The sequence below is a fragment of the Panicum virgatum genome, chromosome 7N, assembly GCF_016808335.1.
Source record: "Panicum virgatum strain AP13 chromosome 7N, P.virgatum_v5, whole genome shotgun sequence".
In the NCBI taxonomy this organism is placed as follows: domain Eukaryota; kingdom Viridiplantae; phylum Streptophyta; class Magnoliopsida; order Poales; family Poaceae; genus Panicum; species Panicum virgatum.
In genome coordinates, this window is record NC_053151.1 from 9757828 (window position 1) to 9772136 (window position 14309).

General features: G+C 49.6%; 1 protein-coding gene and 1 pseudogene across 1 annotated transcript; both read right to left on the reverse strand.

The window, feature by feature from the left end:
• Positions 1 to 2658: 2658 nt before the first annotated feature.
• On the reverse strand, positions 2659 to 9430 carry LOC120680920 (annotated as a pseudogene).
• A 1711-nt stretch (positions 9431 to 11141) lies between these two features.
• Positions 11142 to 12237, reverse strand: LOC120683987 ((R)-specific enoyl-CoA hydratase-like). Its single transcript, XM_039966072.1, has 3 exons — positions 11844 to 12237; positions 11606 to 11739; positions 11142 to 11532 (listed from the first exon to the last, which is right to left on the reverse strand). Exons 1-3 carry the CDS (start codon positions 12216 to 12218, stop codon positions 11415 to 11417), a joined length of 627 nt encoding a protein of 208 aa, XP_039822006.1. The 5' UTR covers positions 12219 to 12237; the 3' UTR covers positions 11142 to 11414.
• Positions 12238 to 14309: the final 2072 nt, after the last annotated feature.

Genomic DNA, 14309 nt, shown 5'->3' on the forward strand with positions numbered 1-14309 from the left:
AATCAGTGTTGCCTTTCGGTGTCCAATCCCTGCACTTGATCATACACGAGAAAACACAATGCTCCCAAAAATATTTTGCAGTTAATAGTTCAAGTTGTAACCAGCTTTTTCAGTGTGGAAGGTAGATACAAGATAAATGCTTACCCACAATTATTAAGCACATGCTCTCAATATTAAAAAAGTCTGAGAATTAAGAAAGTAAGTTCCATAAGTAATGATAAACCAAGATCAATAATTTAAACCTCATTGCAATTTGCTCATGGAAACTCTCAGCTCATCTTGTCTCTCAAACATGCTAGAACTTTCTCCTTTCTTTCTCTCATATGTATGTGTGAGGCTTTACCTGGAGCTCTGGAAAGGTTAGTCCTAACAAAAGATATTATAATCAAGATATTATCAAAACAAGAAATACTTCTTATGGGTTTACCGAGACTCGTCAAAAAGACCATTGGAAAATAATTTCTTTGTGGAGAGGGAGAGAATGGAACACACACTTTAGATGGTGGACATGTGCAAATGGCAACGGTTAATCCCAAGGCATAGCTGAAGTCCTTGTTATCGGATTGCACATGGTTGGAATAATTGAGTATAGAATAATCATCAAAGTACCTGGAGTTTAATGAAGCTAAAGGAACCGAGGAGCTTTTCATCATCATTTTTTTCTTTTCTTTCTTTTTGCTCCTCAGAACCGTTGGCAACACAATGCACTTACTTGTAACACCCGGTTTATAAAAGGACATAAACCGAGCAATCATATACGTGCCGGGATCAAGTCACACGTATATACAATAGAATGAATAGTATATCACAGCACATATCACGTAAAAAGATGTAATAAAGCGAAATACGAATGTTATTTATTACATTAATGACAAAATGTCTGGTACAAATATGCGGAAGCGTAAAACAGGTACGAAACTCTCGGAAGCTGGGCGCCACAGGGACGTCGACTGGGAGACGACCGCCTAGAAGTCCTCGTACTCCTGGTAGCTCTGCGTGAACTCCTCCGCGTCACCGGGAACTGAGCAGCAGTAGGGTATCCCCAAAAGAGAACAAGAGGAAAAGAGTAGAGGAGGCAAGAGTGAGTACACAACTTGTACTCAACAAGTATAACACAAACTATGAGGCTCTAAGGTTGGCTGAACCTCACAGGGGTACAAGCACGTAACACAGACCAGGACGGAGGAACAGGGACCATTGAAGCTTACCACTCTTGCCCCGCAGGTAAGTTACTCCAAACAAAAAAGACCTAATTAGTAAGCCAAGACCGTCCCATTCCAGTCTTGTGGTAGCGCTGTTGTCCCAGGTTGTCGCTCTATGAACCGGTCCTTAGGGAGAGTGGCCAACCAAGCACTAAGCACCGTGCTAGCCCCCTAAACCATGTTTCTAGAAAAAAACCAATTTTAACGAGACGTGAGCCACTCAAGCACATAACACAGAGGGCCACTCTCAGAATTAAGTTGCATATACCATTAATCAAATTAATTAAAAAGGACCAAATGTGTTATAGCGCGGCACCTAGCACAACTAACCAAAATGCAATGCAAGGTACATATATAAGGTAATAAAGTGGCTAGGAAGATCCTTATAGGCATACAATATTAAAATGCAGTATGAAATTGTATTTAAAAGTGATCGGCGGTTCATATTATACTTGCCTTCCTCAAACTGCTCCTACTGCTCGAAGTGTCCCGTGGAGGGTGGTTCCTGGTACTCCTCCGACTGCTCAACGTCTACTCACGATCGCAACGCCAAAACAAAGTCCAGCACATACACATACATGCAAACAAGGCAAAAACTAAGAAACAGTACAACATTACCTAAAAACAGCAAACAAAACAGAGCTAGAACTATTCTACGCGTTACAACAATCACATGAACATAAAGAACACCTAAAACGGAGCTAGAACGTGAAAACTAGAGCTAAAACAAGGTCCAGGGGCTAAACTGCGAGAAAACTAGAACTACAGGGGGTTCTGCGCAGAAACTAGGGACTAAAACATAATTAACGGATAGATCTAGGGTCTAACTCGCAAAACTACAGGGGCTGGACCGCGGGTTCTATTTCTAGGAAGCTCAGGGTTTAAAACATTAAAAATAGGGCCGATCTGCAATTACTTCAGAATTGTCTAGGACTGCGGGTTGATTTCTCAAAAGCTCAGGGTCTCTTTAACAAAACAGCCACGGCGAAGCGGTATGCGCAGATCTGAGCCGTTGGATCTTGATCGCGCGGCTCGGGGCAAAGAGGTACGCGGCTTCTAATCCTACACGTCCATCTGGGATCGCACAGGTGGAATCCATCCCGCGCGCGAGGGCGGCGGCGCTCGCCCGCCGGCGGCTCTGTCCGCGGCGGCGCGGCGCAGGGCTCACCGGAGCTCACCGAAATCGGTGCTCCGGGGGTCGTTTCGACTCGGGTTTGGGTCAGGCGTGATCAGCGCCTCGTGCGTGATCCACTTGGGCGCTCAGAACGGGTGTTCAGGGCTCGGACGGGACTCGCCACGGCGAGGGGCGGCTCTGCACGGCGACGCATCACCGGCGTGCGCGTGCTGACCGTTCTGGGGGTTTGGCGCGTGTGCAAAAGTGCTGAGGAACTTGCGCAAGGCACGCGCAAGCGTGTGCAGGGGTCATGCGGGGCAGTGCGAGCCTACAGTGCGTCCGCTACGGCAGAGCAGTGGCGTGCGCGGCGGTGGGAACGCCGGCGTGTGATGCCTGGGCACCTAGGGTGCGCCATGGGCGAAAGTGACCAGCGCAAACGACCGAGGAGGCTGGGGCGATGCTCACCTAGGCTCGGATGCGAGCTGTGACGGCGTGCAGGGGCGTCGGCGTTGAGATCCGGCGTCGTCACACAACGAGGCTTGGCGGCTAGGTCGACGCAGGGCTTCTCTGGGCTTCAGGACTCCACGGGTCAAGTCACGGCGGTCCTGCGGAGGTGCCATGGGGGTCAGGGAGGTCCGGTAATCGTCGGCTGTGAGCAATTGCTCGGGAAACAGCTTACCGGTAGCGGCGGATTCCGAGAACAATCCGGCACGGGCGAGGACCGAGAGCGGGGACAGTGGGCTCGGGAAGCTTCCTGGTGTCGAGGCGGAGCTATTGCGTGGTTTGGCCGGGGCCAGGGAGTAGCGAGGCGGCGGAGCCACGGTGGCGCAGAGGCCCTGCACCGGCGAGGTGATGCGGGGCGCCAGGGTTCGAGTCTGGGGCTGCGAGAGTGGCGAGTGCGGGCACAGAGGGGAGTGTGAGGCGTTAAAAGAAGGCTGGGCGATGATCGTGGCATGCGTACCCGGGAAGGTGATCGCGAGGATCACGGCGGCGATCTCGGGCGCGGCTCTGCGAGGGGAACGGATCGCTTGCAATGGCTTGCGCGATCACAGTTGCTCGGGATGGCTCTTCTAGAAGGTGACGGCGCGGGCAGTGCTGGCCGGTGGACCTTGCAGGGTCAGGTGGCGCGGCTTGGTCCACGGCGCAGAGGAGCGGATAGAGCGGGGCGGAGCAGAGACGCTCGGATGCGGGGAGGGAGAAAGGAAGGTGATGACAGGCGGGCCCGGGAGTGCAGCAAGAGAGGCGGGGCGCGGGCGACGGTGCTGGGGGTTCGGTGACGGCTGCAGCGTGGCGGTAGGGCATAGGGCGGGGTCACAGTGGCCAATTAAAGAGGAGGCCGGTGATCATGGGAGGGCGTGCGCGCTGGGGAAGGCTACGGTGATCGCGGTCGTGATCTGCGCGGGGAAAGCGGATCGCGCAACCGCTCGGCGCGATCCCTGGCTCTAGGGTGGCGCTTCTAGAAGGTGAGGGCGCGAGTGTAGCTGGTCAGTGGGTCCTGCGGTTTTGGGGTGGCCCATAGGGCAGCGGGGTGAGCGGAGCGGAGCAGAGAGCTCGGGTGGAGATCGCGGGCGGAGGAAGGGGAAAGCACTGACGCGTGGGGTCGCAGTGTCAGTGGCAGAGCGTGGCGAGAGCACGGGCGCACGGGCGAGAGCGGGGACACGGACTTGCAGGCCCAGATCGTCAGAGGGACGGGGCGCGCGCGGGCTGCTGCGATGCTGGGCTGGGCCGACGGGGAAAGGAGAGAAGGAGAAAGGAACGGGCCAGGGACTGCTGGGCCGGACTGGGTTGCGGGTAAGGAAAGCTGGGCCTGATTGGGTTTTCTGTTTTCTATTCTCTTTTCTATTTTCAAACTCAAACTCAACTATTTGAATTTAAATGAAATTTGAATTCAACTCCTATGCACTCAGTGCATTATATTCTGTTTATACCCCTCTGTGGGTGTGGTTGGACTTGCTGAGTACGTTTGCACTCACCTCATTCTTAATTTTTACAGAGGAAGATCCAGACTTCGTTCCCGAAGACGTTGAGTAGAGGTCCCGTCCTACACCCAACTTTGCCTGTGGATAGGGTCACCCGCAGGAAGTTCCGTATGGCGCAAGACTCTAATGACCCCCTCTTCATAGTTAATATCGTTGTGTGGGTGTTAGTTGTTATCCTCGCGATAGTGGCGCTTCACTGCCCACTTCCGCGTAGAGTTGTACGGTGATGTACCATCTGATGTAATAAAAGTGTTATCAGCCTCCTGGGACTGATATTGTATCACTTTTAAGTCTTCTCTCATGAGGGGACGCTTCAGAAATAGAGTGTGTTCGGCTATTACCTCTCCGGTACGGTCTGGTTTCTTTTCACAACTTTATCAAATCTCCAGCAAGCAAGCTGATTCGAATGTGTTTGCCATGGTGATAAAGCAAGGTGTCAGTAGTATAACTATGTTTGGTTGCAGTGGCGAAGCTCCTCTCCCTTCGTTTCTTCTTCCTCCTCTTCTTCCTCCTCATTTCTCCTCAAAAATGAAGGTGGGAGGGGGGGGTGCTCCATTGTTTGTAGGGGTCCAGAGGGCTGGAGCCCTCCTAGACCCACCTCTATTTGGTTGCTTGCATAAACTTTAATGACTTGAATCGTATATTTTAGATTAGGGTAAGCATGCTGAACAGACATAGTAATTGTAAAAGGTAAGGTATGTATCAATGTAATTTGTTGCCTGAGCGGATGTGGTACGATAGTTGGTTGGTTGCATGGACGAGTGCAGATGATATGAGATTGATGAATGGGCCAGAAGCAGGTGCAATACAACCACAAAGAACTTTCAGATACTGTCAGCAGACCCGATATTGCTCATGCTGTCCATATTCTGAGTCAGTTTGTGAGTGCTCCTACCTCCGTTCATTTTGGACATTTACTTCGTGTGCTGAGATACTTAAGGGGAACCTCATCTCAGTGTTTGTTCTATGCTCATGATAGTCCGCTTCAGCTTCATGCTTACTTGGACTCCACTTGGGCCAGTGACCCAACGGATCGTCGTTCCATCACAGGCTACTGCATTCTTCTTGGCTCATCTCCTCTTGCATGGAAATCTAAGAAGCAAGCAGATGTATCTCTTCTAGTACAGAGGCAGAACTTCGAGCATTGGCTACTACTACTTTAGAGATTGTATGGTTTCGATGGTTGTTGGCTGATTTTGGTATTCCATGTGAAGCCCTCACACCTCTTCTTTGTGATAATACAGGAGCTATACAAATTGCCAATGATCCTGTCAAGCATGAACTTACAAAGCATATTGGAGTTGATGCCTTCTTTACTCGGTCTCATTGTCAAAAAAAAAACCATTGCTCTACAGTATGTGCCTTCTGAGCTGCAGTTAGCATATTTCTTTACTAAAGCACAAACTCGAGAGTAGCACCGGCTTCACCTACTCAAACTCAATGCTTCAGATCCTCCACTTTCACCTTGAGTTTGAAGGGGGGTGTTAAGGCTCTCTATATTCCTATGAGTCTCTTTATATTCTTGAGACTCTTTATATTCCCATATGGATCTCTATAAGTACATGGCCACCTCTACAGATTAATATTCATCTTCTCAATTCTCCAAGGTTAGTAACAGAGGTCATCTGGAACACCAACAGCAGGCATGCTATAGCCCAGGATCCCTGCCAACCTTCCAGGCCTTGTTGTGCAGTGTGCACATCTCCAACATGTTGTACTCAGGGTTTTAATATCCGACCGGTGACCGGTAATCGCCGGACTCCGGTACCGGTATACTGGTCCGGTTTGGCCGGTTACCGGTCGGAACCGGTGGAATTCAAATTTGAATTCAAATGACGCAGTTCAACCGGTTCGTACCGGTATACCGGCCGATTAGACCGGTATACCGGCCGGTTTGACTGGTAACCGGTCGGTTTGCCTGGTAACCGGTCAAATTCAATTTTTTTTTCTTTTTTGGTTTAAATTCAAATGCCCGCAAAGTATACTAAATAAATGTTTGTATAACATATTTTAGTCTAAATGAACCCTTCAACCTTCTTTTGTACTACTTTTACATTGTATTTGTATACTTTTGTATGCACATTTTTTTGTTTAACTTCAAATCCCCGCAAACTATACTAAATGAACGAATTTTTGAGAAAATTTGACACCATTAGATTCGTCGCACCTTGAAGTATTTTTATAAATTTTTTGGAATTTTTTCATTTTTTTGAATTTAAATTTAAATTTTGAATTTGGGCCAGTTTGGTACCGGCCCAAACCAGAACCGGACCGGTTCCCACCGGTTAGGTAAACCCTGGTTGTACTGCGCCATGGTGCCTGACCACCTCCTTGATAGCCTGAAGAAGCCAGCGATTCTTGTGCTGTGGGCAAGCCGTCGAAGAGAAAGGACCATTCGACGAAGTTTGTTTCACCTCTCCAAACACAAAGCTGCATGCCGAAGACCACTCCACCGCGTTGCACATAGAAAGGAGAATGTCCAGGTAGACCATAGTGCGCTCAGCAGCGATGTCATCTCCATGAGGAAGGCACTACCCAACAAAACATAAGTGATAGTGACATCCGTGCTTCTGTTTCCCTCCCTGCCATAGAACAGGAACAGCAGAAAGGAAGCAACCACAGCGAGCGGCGAACAACACGGATGAAGTAGCCAGGTAGAGTGTGGAGCACCGGCGCCTTGGTGTAGAGGATGTCATAAATCAGCGACAGCTCCATCTCCGTCAGTGTCCACATATACCCCATCTCATTCTTCTTAAGGTATGTAAGTATGCCAACCAAGTAGGTACCTGGATTCTCCGAGGAATCCACCATGGCGGATTTGCAGACGCGAAACACAGCGTGTGCACGCCGCATCAGGAATTCCTCCTTATCGACTACCTTCCCTTTGAAACCCCCTTGAGGTGGTTCATCCTCAAGGTAAAGATAGCATTTGCCTTGTTGCTCTGTGTCCTCCGCCTCCACAGACTCCCGGATGATGCTGAAATCAGCACACCTGAGAGCCCATGCCTTCTCACAAAACTTGGCAACCACAACGATGGTCATCAAGGTTGCGCCTAGAGAGAACAAGATCCCACTGCCGGCAATATGCTTGTGGACGACGTACCCGGCTCCCAGGACCTGCACGACAAGAGTCAGAAGATGGCGCTTCCACAGCTTGTTATCCTCAAAGGAGTATGCCGTGATGTTGTCCGGGCCAGCAAGGTGCAGCAGCAAGAATGGCGCTCAGAAGGCGATAAGCCGGTGCTGGCGCGGGGTGCTGCTAAGGGAGAGGTTGCCAAGGGCATAGATCGCAGTGCTGTCGGCCAGCTGGTATGCCAGCCAGAGAAGGAGCCTTTTGGGACTGCGGCCTTGACGCCCGCGGATCCCAGAGAAGAAGAGCAAGATAACCTCCTGCGTGAGGCTCAAGATTACAAGGATCTCGGTTGCCCATCCATTCCAAATGTCCAGCAGCCATCCAGCAGCAACTCTAGGCTTCAGAACTGTTCATCAAATAACATGCAGTGTTGCCACACACACACATAATTAATAAATAGAGCAAATTACATGGGATACAACCACAACAACATAGTCTTTTATCCCAAGCTAGTTGGGTAGGCTAAAGATGAAACCCAAAAAACACAAAGGTCACGATTCAGGCACGTTGATAGCTAGTCTCCAAGCGCTCCTATCCAAAGCTACCTCCTCAGGGATATCCCAATCTTTAAGGTCTCTCCTAACTGACTCGTCTCAAGTCAGTTTAGGTCTACCTCTACCCCTCTTTACCTTATCGACACGCTTTAGCACCCCACTACGCACCGGCGCCTCAGGAGGCCTCCATTGGATATGTCCAAACCATCTCAGCTGATGATGTTGGATAAGTTTCTCCTCAATTGGTGCCACCCCTACCCTTTTCCAAATAACTTCGTTCCGGACTCTATCCCTCCTTGTGTGCCCGCAAAACCACCGCAACATCCACATCTCTGCTACACTCAGTTGCTGGACATGTCGCCTTTTTATAGGCCAGCATTCAGCACCGTATAACCGCAAATTACATGGGATAGATAAACAATTAACTAGAATTAGTGTATACATACTGTGGGTTTCCCCTAGTTGATCAGGACCGAAATTAGACATACCCAGAACAGGCAAAGACAGGCAACAGCCGGAGGTCAGACAGAATCGAAGGTAATGAGTATGCTGGATTGATGCTTGATTACACCAACTAATCGAGCATGCATGGTCTGGTCTACCGTGTTTTTAATGGTGGTGAGGTCAGCCTTGCGCACCAAACCATATAACAGACAGGAACAAATTCTTAGCATTTTGTTATTGTTTGGATGTCAGCCTACAAGCTCCAATCAATTTGCTAACCATATGCCATACATCCATTAACACGAGCAATTCCAAACCTTCCATCAATCATTGATTGGGACCATAAGATGGCTGGAGGATGGCACAACAAGTACAAATATCCTGACAGGCGAAGACATGGTGGCGAAGATTATCCACTTCATTAATATGTAACTATACTAATATGCTTGGGTGTTATTATTAGCCCAAATCAAGACGGCTCAGTATCTTTACTCGTTCTTAAATCAGGATGACAGGTGCTTAAACTCCTGCGATGTTCTTGCATCAATAAAAAGCTACAGTTGTCAAAAACCTTTTACTAATTGAAATTTGAAAACCTACTTCAATTTTCTACAAGGTCTAGAGATTTGTCCAGACTCCAAAATGCTTGAAGTGAAGTTAAACTAAATAGGGCGCAGTTCCAATATTCACATTCCATGGTAACATCCCCATCCTTTATTCCACAATGTTAGTTTATGTTGGCTCAGAGCGCAGCACTTTCAGATAAACTGATCCAAGTGAAATTTTTGCAAATAATATTATTTTAATAGAAATCTGCAAACCAGGTACCCCTTTTTGCCAATTGTAAGAATAGATGCCTAAAAACATCTGAAATGACATCTATGAGGGTATCAGGATTACGAAAGTCGAGAGCAGAGGCAAGCTCCTTAATATCAGATCCAAATACTGAGTCAGGACACACTTAACACATATTAACAATTCTACAGCTGAGAAGCCAGTTACACTGTTGACAATTTGAATGAAGCTTGCTGGTATCGATGATTCAACTGTCGACATGTACCCATGATTCATCATGGAACCGTCCTTGTTGACATACGTAAACACAATTGTCACCCTTATGTTCCGATATATAAATAAGGCTGTCAAGGAAATAGCCATGTTTTATGCATTTCCGTAAGACTAATACTCACTTCTCCACAAATGACCTACCAAGGCTCTTGAGGAAGTGACAAAGCTCAAGGAATTTCCCTACTAGGAAAACCATTATTTCTAAAGTGACAGAGGGGTGAAACTCTCCCTCATTTCTAACACCATTAAACTGTAGTGTGTAGTCTGTAGATTTCCACAGTATACAATAGGGAGATAAGTATAGTAGTGAGAGATGGGGGGAGACTGCAACATAGAGACCAGAAATTATTAGAATCAGGACCCAAGATATTTGATATGTATGGGTGGTCCACCCCTGGTAGGTTTCCCGCCTAGAGCAAATTTGGGGCACAGGGAGTTAAATTGATAACCTGCCCAGTTCCAAATTTAAAATATCGTCACTTTCAGGATCTGTGGGATTGGTAAATGATATTTGGTCCAGGCATGCTTGACTCTGCTTCTTGCATATAAAATGTACCTAATACTTGGTGATCTACTCCAACACAAACACTTAGTGATCCAAAGCAAACCATGATATGGTCGAAAAGAATGACATTAGCTGTCACGACAAAAATATTAGCATAATTTCTAAATGTCAGAAAAAACGATTTTTTGGGGGGTCTAGTTGAAAAATCCAATATCACTATAGCAGGGGATCTAGTGCGCATACATCCGAGGGAAGTAAGCCTGTTGTGGCAAGGGCTTTAACGAATTAAAGATCAGCCTGTTCCTTGATTTTTTGGAAAGAAGAAAGAAGAAAAAGAAAGGTCAACACACAACATTTGTCTTCAAATATCTTGGTAGGGTACTGGAGTGAAATATTTGCACTTACAATAATAGGAATAGAAATGCTAAGTCAGCACCAGCAAAGGCCAATAACCGAGCCAGTGGCAACTAAATATTAACATTTTCTCCGCTAATAACTTTAAAACGATATAGAGAAATATACTTCAAGATTGAAACAACACTGAAAAATTCTAACTATAAACAAGAAGGCAATGTCATATCAGAAAGTAATCCGTGTTGCCTCTTGGCAGAATAGATGTCATCGAGCAGTGTCAAACATGAGATTGAGAGTTTATTTAGGAATAGGCATGTTAAGTTGTGAACTAGCTGAAATAAAGAATTTACGCTATCACTTTCCAAATTTCAGTGACAGCATTATTCCATCTGGCAACAGCATTTGATACAAATGATTTTTTTTTTTTGCTTGACAGGATTGCATACTGTTGAGTAAATGGATTCAGTTAAATAAGGTTGCTTCTGCTAATTGTCATCAGGCAACCAATTTCATTGAAGTTATAGATTATAATTAGTTTCCTAGTGTCATAAGTAGTATAAAAGGAATAGGAAAGATTCAAAAGTGAATAAAACAACACAAATGTATTGATTTGGCGCTGTTCTTCCTCAGATCCCATCACTTCCATGGGCGGCACAAGTTGATTATATATTACCTATATGGTAAGATGTTCATGTTCTATTTATGAAAGAACTCACATACTCTCAGCCTCGTTGATAAATTGCAAAAGATATATGCTAGAAGTTTGTGGAAGCCCCTGATTAAATGGCAGTAGAGAGTAGCCAGCAGTTAACAGACATGATAATATAAGATAAGACAGGCGCTGGTGATTGGCCCACTAAACACACTCACCTGGATTCATAGAGAAAGCAACAGGTTTACTTCACTGTCCTTGCAAAAAGTGTGACTGCTATAATAAGCTCAATTCACACACATTCCAGTGTACACCATAAGCAGCGTTAGTGAGGAGAGGGATTTTCATGTAGGATACAAAAAATTTCTGAAGGGCAGCACAAGATGTTCTGATTTGCAACATAGCTTGTGCATTGTGCAACTTGTACTAGTACTACAATTAAGCAACAGCATTCGTCACCTTTTTATTACTACTTGGTAGTTGAATCAGAGCTGAGCTCCAGTGTGGGTAGGACAGCCATGGCTTCCCCTTCGATCGCAAGAGAGCCCTCCTCTTCATCTGTGAAGCATTTGGTCGCGAACTTGACCCTGCGCATAACTAGGTTAGGCTGAAGTTACGATTAAGGCAAAGGTGCGAGCAAGGCTGCATCGTAGCACATACACGTATCGGCTTGCCGTGGTGCTGTTCGCCGTCGTGGTCCTGATGTGGAGTGCCTGAACTCGAGCGACCACCTCATCTCCGACGTACACCGGCGAGGCAAACTTGAGGGTCTGGCTCGCATACACCGCGCCAGGCTGCACCAACAAAGCATCAGGCCAAGGCACGCTGTGAGTCTCCACGCTCACGTGCTGCTCGACAAAATGCCGGGTAGAAAAGAGCAAGGAAGGAGCGCACGTACGAAGCGGGCGGCGATGATGGAAGGGAAGAGGGAGGCCACGAGCATCCCGTGCACGACGCGGCGGCGCTGGAACCCGCCCAGCTCCCGAGCGACGGCGTCGTCGAGGTGCACCGGGTTGCGGTCGCCGCTGACCGCCGCGTACGCCGCCACGTCCGCCTCCGTGAAGCGCCGCCGCTCGCGCAGCACGTGGCCGACACTCAGCAACGCCGGGGGTGAAGACGCGGCCGACGTCGTGGTGGTGGTGGTGCGGACGAGGGGGAAGATCGCCCGGCGGCCGAGACGCATGGCGCCGGCGCAGATGGAGATTGCGGTGGAATCGGAGATGAGCGAGCGAGATGACTGACAGGTGGGCAGCAGAGAGAGTTGTGTCGACATGTGAATGTGTCGGCTCCGAATATGGCCGACCAGCAAACTATTCGATTGGTAGTGCGGAATGATCTAGCACATAATGACTCGAGAATTTGGACTGATTCGAGCCAGAAAATATCCTACATTCAGTATGGAGGTGGTTTTCTTGCTCTATTACTTGAGCCCAGGTGTTCAAAGTTAGAGGGGAGCTTACAAGTCTTTAAGCAGTGGACTGTTATTTTTCGAACTCTCCTTTTCCTACGTGAGGGGCTCTGCCTTTTATACTTCAAGGTGGGCCCCTGATTTACATATTTCTATCGTGATATCTTGGTCCGCTGGGAGGTCCTTCATCTTTGTCAGTCGGCAGGCCCCGCCCGATCGGTCAGGAGTGGAGAAGCTCTGTCTGGTTAGTTTTCTTGGGCGACGGGTTGTCTTGCTGTTGTCCCATCCCGGTCAGTCGGGATAGTCGTCAGGACCGGTCGGGGTTGGGCGGTCGTCTCCCCACCTATCCGTCCGTATCGGTTCCGCACGTGCTTCCCTACGTGGCTTCTGACCTGAGGACGGCACGCCCGTTGAGGGTGCCCTGCCATGGTCAGGCGGCCTCGCCCTGCCACAATCCCTAGTGTAATGGGGTGGCGTCAGGAGGTGCCATGATGACAGCGTGCGGAGTGAAGCTCTTTGACGCCCTCTCCCGTCCCCCATCCGTTAGGTCGAGTTGAGCGTGCGGGTGTGGCGTGCGGCAGGAGTGGGCGGCGTGTACTGTGGAGTGGGGGCTGGCTTGATCAGCACGCCCGTTGTACCAAGCGGCGTTCTTGGTGCGCACATCTCGGGCCACGCGGTACGCAGTGGACCCGGTGGGTCCTCAGTCGGGAAGCCTCTATGTGTCCCTCCCCAAAGGGTCGGTAACTAGCTGGGCCGGGCCCCGTTGGCTGGCATCCGTCCGCGCCCCTCGTGGGCTTTACTGGAATGTGCCTAACGGGATCCTGGGCTAGCAGCATTAAGGTGGGTCCGCTGGGGACCCTGGGTCCCTGCCCCCATCAGAGACCCCTGAGTGGCTTTGCGATTTGTTGTAATCGTGAAGCTGCTGGACTCTGTTCGTCGGCTCTGGTCAGGACGTCCTGTCCATCAGCCCGCGCTTTCAGCTTTCGGCGGGTCGTATCCTTGGTGTGATAGAGGCGCGCCGGTTCTAATGATCGGCTAGAGGGTAGGCTCTGCGGAATCTCGAGGTCTGCCAGTCGCAGGCGCGTCGGGTCCCCCCCCCATCGGGTGCCAGCTCCCGTTGGTGGGTCGTACGACGGTAGATCTTCGACCGACGCGGCAGGCGCTCGGTTCATCCGGCCCAGTCCTTTAGCATTGAAGGAGGGCGTGTGGATTCTCGAGGACTTCCAGCGCGTCATGCTTGACCGGTCTGTTGTAGATGCCGTGGCCATCTGCCTTGGCGTCCGCCTATAAATTGGGGCTTCGTGGAGCCTGAACTCCATATCACAAGCGCCTATGGAGATTTTCCTAGTAGTTCTCTTCCTCACACCTCACGCCCATCCTCCAGATGAGGGCGGGTCTGCTCTATGTCTCTGGTGCTAGAAGAATGCTTGCGAGCGGCGGAGGATTCTCCTCAGGAGGAAGTGCCTCACTGTTTTCTGCCCTCCAACCGCTGGCCGGGACTAGGGTGCGCGAAGGAGGCCTGCCGCTGTTAGGCAGGCTAGGCCACTGTTCTGCCTGCTCCCTTGCGGAGTGGGAAGGGGCGAGCCATGGCTCGTTGGTGGCCACCTTGGCGTCTTCTCGGCACCGGGCTGACGACAGGGGAGGCCCCTCACCGGAGCGTGCCGCAGCTTCGAGTGGGTGCACCTGATGCACTGGCATGGAGCTTTGTTTCCGCTGCCTCTGGTTGATGGTGTGTCTCGCACTGTGCTTGGGAGCTGTGGCGCGCCAGGGGGAGCTCCTCGTCGGGGAGATGGCAGTGTGGTCTTGCCTCAGCAACGGCCACTTGCTGCCTGGGTCGTCGCAGGCCGCCTCCATCCAGAATGGTTGGGGAGCCGCTGGCTTCGGCGGGACGTTCTGGGCTGTCTTCCGCGCCTAGAGGAGGATAACAGGAAGTTTCCCTTGCGCTGGCGCAGGGTC